At 35.0% G+C, this 12,157-nt stretch overlaps 1 protein-coding gene across 1 annotated transcript in view; it reads left to right on the top strand.

The window, feature by feature from the left end:
* KIF4A (kinesin family member 4A) overlaps positions 1-12,157 on the top strand; it is a 230,614-nt gene that overhangs the window by 164,968 nt on the left and 53,489 nt on the right. The window contains exons 19-20 of the mRNA XM_077145000.1: positions 2,706-2,789; positions 3,293-3,406. Of these exons, the coding sequence (XP_077001115.1) occupies positions 2,706-2,789; positions 3,293-3,406 (198 nt within the window). The remainder of the gene's footprint in view (positions 1-2,705; positions 2,790-3,292; positions 3,407-12,157) is intronic.

Below are 12,157 nucleotides of genomic sequence, written 5' to 3'. Positions count from 1 at the left end.
TAGTAATTAGTAATTTAAATTACTAATAGTAATTTAAACTGTTTAAGTTTAAATTCAAGATCTGCCTTTCACAAAATGAAGACAGGAAAGTGTTAAAAATCACTCCTCAGTTTTGAGTGACTGAAAAGTGAGAAGAAACAGCTGGTGTAGAGATGACGTTGGTTTCAGAATAGAGAGACCTAGATGATTTTGAATAATGTTAGCCTCAAAGTAGAAGTTGGGCTAGACTCAGAAGGTAGGGAGTTATCTGCATGGCAGTGAATATTGAAACCATGGGAATAATGAGATAATGGAAATAGAGAATATATAGTAAAAGAAGGTTAAGAAAAGAACCTCAAAATAAATTTAAAAAGAAGAAAATAACCTCTTTCATGTATAAGAAAATGAAAAGAAGCCAATTTGTAGGGTAGGTAAAGAATTAGTATGCTATGAACGTGTCAGTAATGCCAAGAGAGAGATCACAAAAAACAGTTTGTGTGTGTGCGCACGCGCGCTATATATATTTTACTAACAAAAGTTTTACAAAAAGAAGAGAGAGAAGTGGAAACTGGAAAGGCCATTGAATTTAGTAAGAAATCATTTCAAGAGAATGGCAAGAAGGGATTACAAGGCGATTATGGAGTGAGTGGTAATGACAGGTAGAAACATAAAACAGATACCTCTTTCACGAAGATTAGTGGTGAGAAGAAAAGTGTTGTGTTTTCTCTGATCACTAGACTGTTAGTTTCCTGTGTTTTAATTTCCTGAACGTCTCATATCATAATATCATATTTTATTGTAACTGTATTTCATGTTATTTGTATTCTGTGATAATCTGAAACTCTATAAAAAACCATGTCATGTTCATCTCTGTATCCTAGATACCTGGCACAATGCCTTGTGTGTATTAGATGGCCCAGTAAATATTATATTGTTTGAATGAAATAAATTGTTCTAGTATGCTGGCAAAGACATGACTAAAATGACCAATCATGATATCCAGATTGGATAAGGAGCAAGTGATGCCAGAAGGCGCTTAATGGATTAAGAGAATAGAAATGAGACCAAGTCGTGGGAGATGACTCTCAGGGATGACTTTGGCCCTGACACCATGGGATCAAGAATTCCACCCTGACCAAAAGGTGGAAAAGAAGTATTAGTAATAAAGTATCAGTGGCTGACAGAGTTCAAATTGAGTCGAGAGGCTACTCTGGAGGTTACTCTTATGCAAGCTTTAGTTAGACATTGCTACCTATCATAACTTGCCAAACCCCAATTAAAACCATTCCACCCAATCCTAAAGAACACCTAGAGCATTATATAAGATTCTAGGAAGGTTCGGTGCACGAGGGTAACTTTCCAGAAACCTACAACCTCCAGATAGGTCCCTGGACCAGATAAGTCCTGAAACCTAGAGGGCACAGCCTCACCAGAACATCACCTAGTTCCATCTGCCTACCCCATATTACTGACAGCGCCTTCGAACATGAAAAGTTAGAATGGCCATAGTCCAAATACCCCTAAAGAGTAGGACAGAAAGATCAAAGGTGATGAGGGAGTTATACAGGGAGGGTATGGTTTAACAAACGAATAAGATTGCTGAATCATTTAATTTCTTTTAGTCTCCAGTATCTTAGAGCAACTAGAAGTGAAAACCTAAAATTACAGAATTATAATACATACCAAACTCTGAAATCTGTTCTACAACTAACTGTTGTGCTGTGCTTTGAAATTATTCCTCCTTTTATATATGTTATTTTTCACACAAAAAAATTTTTAAGTATATTGTGATGATAAAAACATATTTATTCCTTCTAGCCTCCTATATTCTGGAGCAGCTAGAAGGAAAATTCTGAGAGGATGGTATGGTAGCCCATGACAGACTCTGGGATCTATCCTGTAACTTGTTGAAAAGTGCTTTGAAAACTATTGCTTTTTTCTTTCTTTGCTTTGTATATATGTTATATTATACTATAAAAAAATATGAAAAGTTAAAAAAAGAAAAGGGGCCAAGAAATCAAAACAATTAAATCTTGTATATTCCTCATCAATTATAACAAATGTTCCACACCAACACAAGTTGGTAGTGGTGAGGTGGTATATGGGAATCCTGTATTTTCTGCATGATTGTTCTGTAAATCAATAATTCCTCTAATAATTTTTTTTTACATCTTATGTATTCAGTTGAAAAAAGTAATATCCCTTAGTATTTCTTGTTCTCCTTTATCCTTAATCTCTGGGCAGAAAAGTTATGTTCACTAATAACCTGGTTCAGTTCAAGAGTGAAAAAACTTTACCTTTGGCTGAAGATTCCGTTAATTTTATAAGTGGTTGGTTGTACGGTAGAAGGAAAGAGTACTAGTCTTTTATCAGAAGACCTACGACCTGGTTCTGTCAGTAACTACCAGTGTGGAAGGGACTGTTCATGAGATGACCTTTAAGGTTCATTCTGGGTCTCACGTTCCAGAATTTCTGACAATTTACTCATGACTGAGGGTTTAAGAATTTGGCCACAGAGCAGTAATCCAAAGGAGAAAACTGACTCTTCTGTACACATACACATGGTTTCTAGAACTACCAGTTTTTAACTTTAATAGAAAAAAAAATGAAGACAGTTCATTTTGGCCTTCCTTATTTATCAAGGATGTCTTGAAAGACTTCTTGGTTATATTACAAGGTTTTATTTTAGCTAGCTGAATAGCAATTACAATCTTTTTTATTCTCAGGACCGTAAAAGACAATATGAACTGCTCAAACTTGAAAGAAACTTCCAGAAACAGTCAAATGTGCTCAGACGTAAAACTGAGGAGGTAAGAAAGTTCAGTCTGCTAGTTTAAATGTCTAATCATCTTTTGGCTTAGCTGCTGGCAAGTAATTTCTCTTAAATGAGTCAGTGTCCTGGGAAACCAGGGATACCAGTCTTGACCAACAATTGCTAAGTCTTGATCCTTGTTTATATATCATGAATTGTGAGTAGATATAAACCTGATGAGAATAGTACCGTTCAAATCAGGATTCTTTAAAATCGGGCTTGATTTTTTTTTTTCAAAAAAAAAATAGCACCACAGAACTACACTATGCAACATTTCTAGGCATTTTCAGTTTGTGCAACTTCCTTGAAATGTGTGCCTCTTCTAGGCTGTAAAGCAGTAGCTATTTGCCAGTATTATGTACATGGAGACTTTTATAAACCTGGTCCTATAGGAACTCAAACCCATAGAACTTTTTATTTTTCTCTACTATTATGCTAAAAATTAGAATTGTCTTCTTTTTACCTTTCAATTCATCATTTCTATGTGCTGTTTTTATTTAGGCAGCAGCTGCTAACAAGCGTCTCAAGGATGCTCTTCAAAAACAACAGGAAGTAGCAGAAAAGCGGAAAGAGACTCAGAGCCGTGGAATGGAAGGCACTGCAGCTCGAGTGAAGGTACAGACAGCTTGAACTGCCATTTCTCTTCTGTATGTTGGGGATAGGGAAAAAATGGGAAATGGCTTTCTTTTGGTTAAGAAGTAAACACTGCAAAATCTGAAGTTCTACCTGAAAGCCTTATTTCCTAAAGATATAAATATGTTTGAACTGTTGTTAAAGACCAAGAATAGAAAAATCTTTCAAATCTACCATTGCTGAGGGAAAATAATTTTTAATAGCTTTATTGAGTTATTACTGACATACAGTAAATTGTATATCGTTAAAATATGCAATTTAATGAGTTTTGCTACATGTATATGCCATTGAAACCATCACCTTTATCAAGATAATGGCAATATCTATCATCTGCAAAAGTTTCTTTGTATCAATTTGTAATCCCCAACTCACTCCCCTATCCCCCATCTCCCAGCAATCATTGATCTGCTTTCTATCGCTTTAAATTAGTTGTCATTTTCTAGAATTTTATAAAAATGTAATCATACAGCGCACATTTTTTTTCTGTCTTCTTTCACTGAGCACAGTTATTTGAGATTCATCTATGCTATTGCATGTATCAGTAGTTCTTTCCTTTTTATTGCTGAGTAGCATCCCATTGTATGGATATACTATGATTTTGTTTAGCCATTCACCTGTTGATGGACATTTGGGTTGTTTCCAGTTTTTGTTTATTACAACCAAAGCTGTTGTTAATAGTCATTTATAAGTCTTTGGTTGGACATATTACTTCTTTTGGAATCACTAGCTCATATGGCATGTGTAAGTTTTAACCTTTTAAAGAAGCTGCTAAAATGTTTTCCAAAGTCCTTATACCATTTTACATTTCTCCTAACAATGTAACAACGTTCTATATATTCTCACCAGTACTTAGTATGATCAGTCTTTTAAATTTTAGCTATTCTTGTGATTAACTAGTAGTACCTCATTGTAGTTTTAATTTTCACATCTCTAATAAATAATGATGTTAAACATCTTTTCATGTACTTATTTGCAATATGAATGATGGTGAAAGGTCTGTTCAAATCTTTTCTCCATTTTTTTATTGAGTTATGTGTCTCTCTTCTTATTAATGAGTTAGCTATCTGTATATATTCAACAAAATATGTGTGAGTTTTACAGATATTTCCTCTCAGGCTGTGGCTTGCCTTTTCATTTTGTAACAGTATCTTTTGAAGAACAAGGCTTTTTAATTTTGTTGCCATTCAATTTCTTGATATTTTTTCTTATCTTACTTCAAGATATAAAGTATAAAATTATCTTTACCAAACTCAAGGTCACTAAAATTTCCTCTTAAGTTTTCTTCTAGAAGTTGTATAGTTTTAAGCACTACATTTAAGTTTATAACACATTTCAGCTTGAAACCTTTATCAGAATCAATTGTCCATAAATGTATGGGTCTATTTCTGAATTCTATTCCGTGGTTCTACATGTCTATCTTCATGCCAACATCACAGTGCCTTAATTACAGTGTTTGATAATAACTTTTGAAATCATATCATGCAAGTACCTCAAAGTTGCTCTTATTTTTCAAAATTGGTTTAGACAAGCTAAGTCCATATAAATTTTAGAATCAGGCTGTCAATTTCTACCCAAAAAAAAGCCTACTGGGGTTTTGATTGTGCACAGAATCTATAAATAAATTTGAAGAAATTTAACATCTTTAACAATATTTAGTCTTTTGCTCCATGAACATGGTATCTCTTTATTTAGAGCATTAATTTCTCTCAGCAATGTTTTAGTTTTCAGTATACAGGTGTTACACATCTTTTGTCAAATATATATCTAACTAGTTCATACTTGTATGATCTTTGAAAATTTTAATTTCAGTTTTAATTTTCAATTGTTTGTTTGCAATTGATTCAGTACATTGGCCTTTTATCCTGAAGCCCTGATAAATATATTTGTCATCTGCCAATAGGGAAAGTTTTATTTTTCCTTTCTACTTTGTATACCTTTCATTACTTTTCTTCTCTTACTACACTTACTAGAACCTCCAATACAATATTGAATAGAATAGATGTGAGGGAATGTCTTTGCTTTGTTCCCAATCTTAAGGTAAAAGCATTCAGTTTTTTCCCATTAGGTGTGATATTAATGGTAGGTTTTTCATTGATGTCCTCTATCATGTTGAAGAAGTTCCTGTCTATTCCTAGTTTCTTGAAAGTGCTTATCATGAATGTATGTTGGATTTTTTTCAAGTATTTTTATGTATCTGTTGAGATGATCTTAGGATTCGTTTATTTCATACTTTGTTAATATGGCAAATGAATGATTTTTTTCCAATTTATTTTATTAAAGCATAAGGGACATACAGTAACATTTATCCCTTTTAGTGTTTGGTTCTATGAGTTTGACAGTTGTACGATTGTGCAATCACCTGCTACAATCAAGATATAGAATGGTTCCATTACTCCTAAAAATTCCCCTGTACCCTTTTAAAGTCAACCCCTCCCACACCCCTAGCCAACACTGATCTGTATTCTGTCATGGTTTTCCCTTTGCATTATTGTCATATAAATACAGTATGGCTTTTTTCACTTAGCATGATGCAGTTAAGATTCATACATGTGTGTATCAGTAGTTTTTGCCACATTTTTGCTGAGTAATATTCCATTGTAGGTATGAACCACAGTTCACCTATTGAAGGCTATCTTGAGATTTTTCCAGTTTAGAGAATTATGACTAAAGCTGCTATAAAAGTCCCCTTGGGGGAATGGGGAGAAAGGAGGAAAATTCAACTTTTCCCCATTTGGAGAATTCCTGATATTCTCGCAAGCAATAGGGACAACCAAATCAATAGGGTGAGCCCTCAATCCTGGGGTTTGTTCCTATGAAACTTATCCCCACAAAAGATAGGCTAAGCCTACTTAAAATTAGGCCTTAGACCATTAGAGAAATACAAATCAAAACCACAATGAGATATCATCTCACACCCACCAGAATGGCCATTATCAACAAAACAGAAAATGACAAGTGCTGGAGAGGATGCGGAGAAAGAGGCACACTTATCCACTGTTGGTGGGAATGTCAAATGGTGCAACCACTGTGGAAGGCAGTTTGGCGGTTCCTCAAAAAGCTGAATATAGAATTGCCATACGACCCAGCAATACCATTGCTGGGAATCTACTCAAAGGACTTAAGGGCAAAGACACAAATGGACATTTGCACACCAATGTTTATAGCAGCGTTATTTACAATTGCAAAGAGATGGAAACAGCCAAAATGTCCATCAACAGACGAGTGGCTAAACAAACTGTGGTATATACATATGATGGAATATTATGCAGCTTTAAGACAGGATAAACTTATGAAGCATGTAATAACATGGATGGACCTAGAGAACATTATGCTGAGTGAGTCTAGCCAAAAACTAAAGGACAAATACTGTATGGTCCCACTGATGTGAACCGACATTCGAGAATAAACTTGGAATATGTCATTGGTAACAGAGTCCAGCAGGAGTTAGAAACAAGAAATGATGAATATGCAACTATGTGATGATACTAAGAATTACTGATTGTATATGTAGAATGGAATGATACCTAAATGTTTTGTTTGTTAATTTTTTCAATTAATAAAAAAAGTTAAAAAAAAAATTAGGCCTTAGAGTCACCCCCAGAGAACCTCTTTTGTTGCTCAGATATGACCTATCTCTCTCTCAGCCAACATGGCAAGAAGACTCACTGCCCTCCCCCTCTCTATGTGGGACATGACTCACAAGGGTGTAAACCTCCCTGGCAATGTGGGACAGAAATCCTAAAATGAGCTGGGACTCAGCATTAAGGGATTGAGAAAACCTTGATTGAAAGGGGGAAGAGAGAAATGAGACAAAATAAAGTGTCATTGGCTGAGAGATTTCAAACAGAGTCAAGAGGTCATCGTGGAGGTTATTCTTATGTATTATATAGATATCCCCTTTTTAGTTTAAGGTGTATTAGGGAGGCTAGAGGGAAATGCCTGAAACTGTAGAGCTAATGTTCCAGTGGCCATGTTTCTTGAAGATGAATGTATAATGATACAGCTTTCACAATGTGACTATGTGATTGTAAAAACCTTGTGTCTGATGCTCCTTTTATCTACAGTATGGACAGATGAGTAAAAAATATGGATTAAAGGTAAATAAATAATGGGGGAACAAATGTTAAAATAAACTGAGTAAATTTAAATACAAGTGATCAATGAAAGGGGGTGGTAAGGGGTATAGAAAAAAATAAGGGGAACAAAGGTTAAAATATATCGAGTAGATGGAAATACTAGTGTTCAATGAGGGGGAGGGGTTAGGGGTATGGTATGTATAAGTGTATTAGTTAGGGTTCTCTAGAGAAACAGAATCAACAGGAAACACTTGCAAATATAAAATTTATAAAAGTGTCTCACGTGACCGTGGGAACACAGAGTCCAAAATCCGCAGGGCAGGCTATGAAGCTGACAATTCCGATGGAGTGTCTGGACGAACTCCACAGGAGAGGCTCGCCAACCGAAGCAGGAAGAGAGAATCTGTCTCTTCTGAATCCTCCTTAGAAGGCTTCCGGTGATTAGATTAAGCATCACTCATTGCAGAAGACATTCCCCTTTGGCTGATTACACATGGAATCAGCTGTGGATGCAGCTGAAGTGGTCATGATTTAATTCTATGAAATGTCTTCATCACAACAGACAGGCCAGCACTTGCCCAACCAGACAAACAGATACCACCACTTGGCCAAGTTGACACATGAATCTGACCATGACAATAAGTTTTTTCTTTTTTCCTTTCATTTCTTTTTCTGGAGTGATGCAAATGTTCTAAAAAAATTATCATGGTGATGAATATACTACTATGTGATGATACTGTGAGCCATTGATTGTACACCATATATGGAATGTTTGTATGTTAAGAATGTTCATATTTGTATGTTGTTTTGGTTTGTTGATTTTAAAAAAAGGTATTTCTTCCTCCCAAAAAAACAATAATAAAACTTTAAAAATATAGTTGCTATAAACATTCACATAAAGGTTTCTGTACAAGCATAAGTATTTATTTTACTTAGGTAAATAACTAGTAGTAGGGTTGCTGGGTCACTTGGTAAGTATATATTTAACTTTGTAAAAAATTGCCAAATTGCTTGTCTAGTTGTTAATTGCTGGTATATAGAAATGTGACTGATTTTTATGTATTAACTTTTATCTTGTGCCTTTATAAGTCAAGTAATTTTATTTGTATATTTTTTGGGAATTTCTATATAGACAATTGCAAATGGCAGTTTTATTTCTTCCTTTCTAGTTTGTGTGTCTTTTATTTCCCCTATGCATTGGCTAGGACCTTCAGGATGATGTTGAATAGGGGTCGTGAGAGTAGGCATCCTTCCATTTTTCCTAATTTTACGGGGAAAGCATTCAGTCTTTCACTATTAACAATGACATTAGCTGTAGATTTTTCACAGACACCCTTTATCAGGTTGAGAAAGTTCTCATCTATTCCTAATTTGCTGCAAGTTTTTATTATAAGTGGCCATTAAATTTTATCAATTTTTTTTGTATTTGATTTTGTAAATTACATTGATTGATGTTCAAATGTTGAACCAGTCTTGCCCTTGCATTCCTTGGATAAACTCCACTTGTCCATGATATATCATCCTTTTTAGGTATTGTTGAATTTAATTTGCTAAAATTAAAATTTACTTAAAACTTCTGAATCTATAAGGGGTATCAGTCCCTTGTTTTCTTTTCTTATAATGTCTTAGTCTGTTATGATATCAAAATCATAGAATAAGTTGCAAATTAGTCCTTCCTCTTCAGTTTTCTGGAATAGTTTATTAGAATTGCTATTGTTTCTTCTTTTAAAATTTGGTAGAGTTCACCAGTAAAGCCATCTGGACCTGGAGGGATTTTTTTATCGTATGTGTGTTTTCATTTTTTTTGAGGGAAGGGGGTTAATTAAAAATACAGTTTTTAAAATGTAAGGTTGTTCAGGTAATCTGTCTCTTCTAAGTGAACTTTGGTAGTTTGTGTGTTTCTAGGAACTTGACTGTTTCATGTAAGTTATCAAATTGTGTTGGCATAAAGCTGTTCATAATATTGCCTTATTATCCTGTTTAATATCTATAAGCTCTGTAGCAAAGTCATTTATCTCATTCCTGTTGTTAGTATTTTGTGTCTTCTCTTTTTTACTGATCAGTCTGCCTAGGGGTTTATCAAAGAACCAGCTTTGCTTTTGTTGATTTTCTGTTTCCTGTGTTATGTTTTAGTATTTCCTTACTTCTGCTTGCTTTGATTTCATTTGCTTTTATATCTTCAGGTAGAAGCTGAGGTATTGAATTCTTTTATATTATAGCTAGATAATGCCATAAATTTCCCCTTAAGTACTCCTTTAACAACATCTTACAAAGTTTGTTAATGTCATGTTTGTTTCCATTCACCTCAAAATACTTTCTAATTTCCCTATTGATTTCTTCTTTGACCTATGGATTTATATATATATATATTTTATTGAGATATCTTCATGCACTATACAGTCCATCCAAAGTATACAATCAGTGGCTCACAATATCATCACATGGTTGTGTATGCATCACCATGATCATTTTTAGAACATTTTCATCACTCCAGAAAAAGAAATACTAAGAAAAAAGAAAGACCCCCTACATCACGTACTCCTTACCCCCATCTCATTGCCCACTAGTATTTCAATCTACCCAATTTTTTTTTACCCAGTATTTACTTATTTTTGTCCTTATTTCTTTACTCATCTGTCCATACCCTGGATAAAGGGAGTGTCAGCCACAAGGTTTTCATAATCACACTGTAAAAGGTATATAGTTATACAATCATCTTCAAGAATCAAGGCTACTGGAATATAGTTAACAGTTTTAAGTACTTCCCTCTAGCCACTCGAATACACCATATACTAAAAAGGGTTATCTATATAATGCATAAGAATAAACTCCTGGATAACCTCTCAATTCTGCTTGAGATCTCTCAACCACTGAGACTTTATTTTGTCTCATTTCTCTTTTCCCTTTTTTGGTCAAGAAGGCTTTTTCAATCCCTTGTTGCCAAGTCCTGGCTCATCCCCAGGAGTCATGTCCCATACTGCCAGGGAGATTTACACCCCTGACTCATGGATTCTTTAGGACTGTGTTATTTAGTTTCCAAATGTTTGGAGATTTTCCAAATACCTTTCTGTTGATTTGTAATTTCCTGTAGACAGCATATAGAAGGATCCTGTTTTTTAATCCATTCTGCCAGTCTATGTCTTTTGATTGGGGAGTTCGATCCATTAACATTTAGTGTTATTACTATATGGGTAGTACTTTCTTCTACCATTTTGCCTTTTGGATTTTATATGTCATATCTAATTTTCCTTCTTTCTACACTCTTTTCCACACCTCTTTCTTTTGTGTTTTTGTATCTGTCTCTAGTGCTCCCTTTAGTATTTCTTTCAGAGCTGGTCTCTTGGTCACAAATTCTCTGTGATTTTTTGTCTGAAAATGTTTTAATTTCTCCCTCATTTTTGAAGAACAGTTTTGCTGGGTATAGAATTCTTGGTTGGCAGTTTTTCTCTTTTAGTAATTTAAATATATCATCCCACTGTCTTCTCGCCTCCATGGTTTCTGCTGAGAAATCTACACATAGTCTTATTGGGTTTCCCTTGTATGTGATGGATTGCTTTTCTCTTGCTGCTTGTAGATCCTCTCTTTCGCTTTGACCGCTGACATTCTGACTAGTAAGAGTCTTGGAGAACGTCTATTTGGATCTATTCTCTTTGGGGTACGCTGCACTTCTTGGATATGTAATTTTAGGTCTTTCATAAGAGTTAGGAAATTTTCAGTGATAATTTCTTCCATTAGTTTTTCTCCTTTTCCCTTCTCTTCTCCTTCCGGGACACCCACAATACATATATTTGTGCGCTTCATATTATAATTCAATTCCCTGAGTCCCTGCTCATATTTTTCCATTTTTTTCCCTATAGTTTCTGTTTCTTGTCAGATTTCAGATGTTCCTTCCTCCAGTTCACTAATCCTAACCTCTGTCTCTTGAAATCTACCATTGTAGGTATCCATTGTTTATTCCATCTCTTCTACTGTACCTTTCATTCCCATAAGTTCTGTGATTTATTTTTTCAGACTTTCCATTTCTTCTTTTTGTTCATTCCTTGCCTTCTTCATATCCTCCCTCAATTCATTGATTTGGTTTTTGATGAGGTTTTCCATGTCTGTTCGTATATTCTGAATTAATTGTTTTAGCTCCTGTATCTCATTTGAATTGTTGGTTTGTTCCTTTGACTGGGCCATATCTTCAGTTTTCCTGGTGTGATTTGTTATTTTTTGCTGGCGTCTAGACATTTAATTACCTTAATTAGTTTATTCTGGAGATTGCTTTCACTTCTCTTACCTAGGGTTTTCTTGCTAGATGAATTTTTGTATATCTGTTCTTTGACCTTCAGTTCAGCTTTTTCTGGACTTCTAGCTTAGGTTTTGTTTAACAGAGGATAATTTTTCAGTTCTTGTTTTCTTGCTTCTTGCCCTGCTTGTAAGGTGCCTTTTCCCTCCCACCCTTAGGAGGGTCTACGTAGGTATTATAGACTCCAGCTAGGTTTCCCAGACTAAACTGGCCTCCTATCAGTGGGAAGGAGTCACCTGCATCAGTTTTCCCTGAGGGTGAGACACAGCAGGTTAATAGACTTTCCTGTGCAGTCTCTGGGCTCTGTTTTTCTTATCCTGCCCAGTATGTGGCGCTTGTCTGCCTGCAGGTCCCACCAGCAAAAGATGT

The sequence above is a fragment of the Tamandua tetradactyla genome, chromosome X, assembly GCF_023851605.1.
Source record: "Tamandua tetradactyla isolate mTamTet1 chromosome X, mTamTet1.pri, whole genome shotgun sequence".
Classification (NCBI taxonomy): domain Eukaryota; kingdom Metazoa; phylum Chordata; class Mammalia; order Pilosa; family Myrmecophagidae; genus Tamandua; species Tamandua tetradactyla.
The sequence above is the reverse complement of the archived record's forward strand: the minus strand, read 5'-3'. Positions and strand labels throughout refer to the sequence as shown.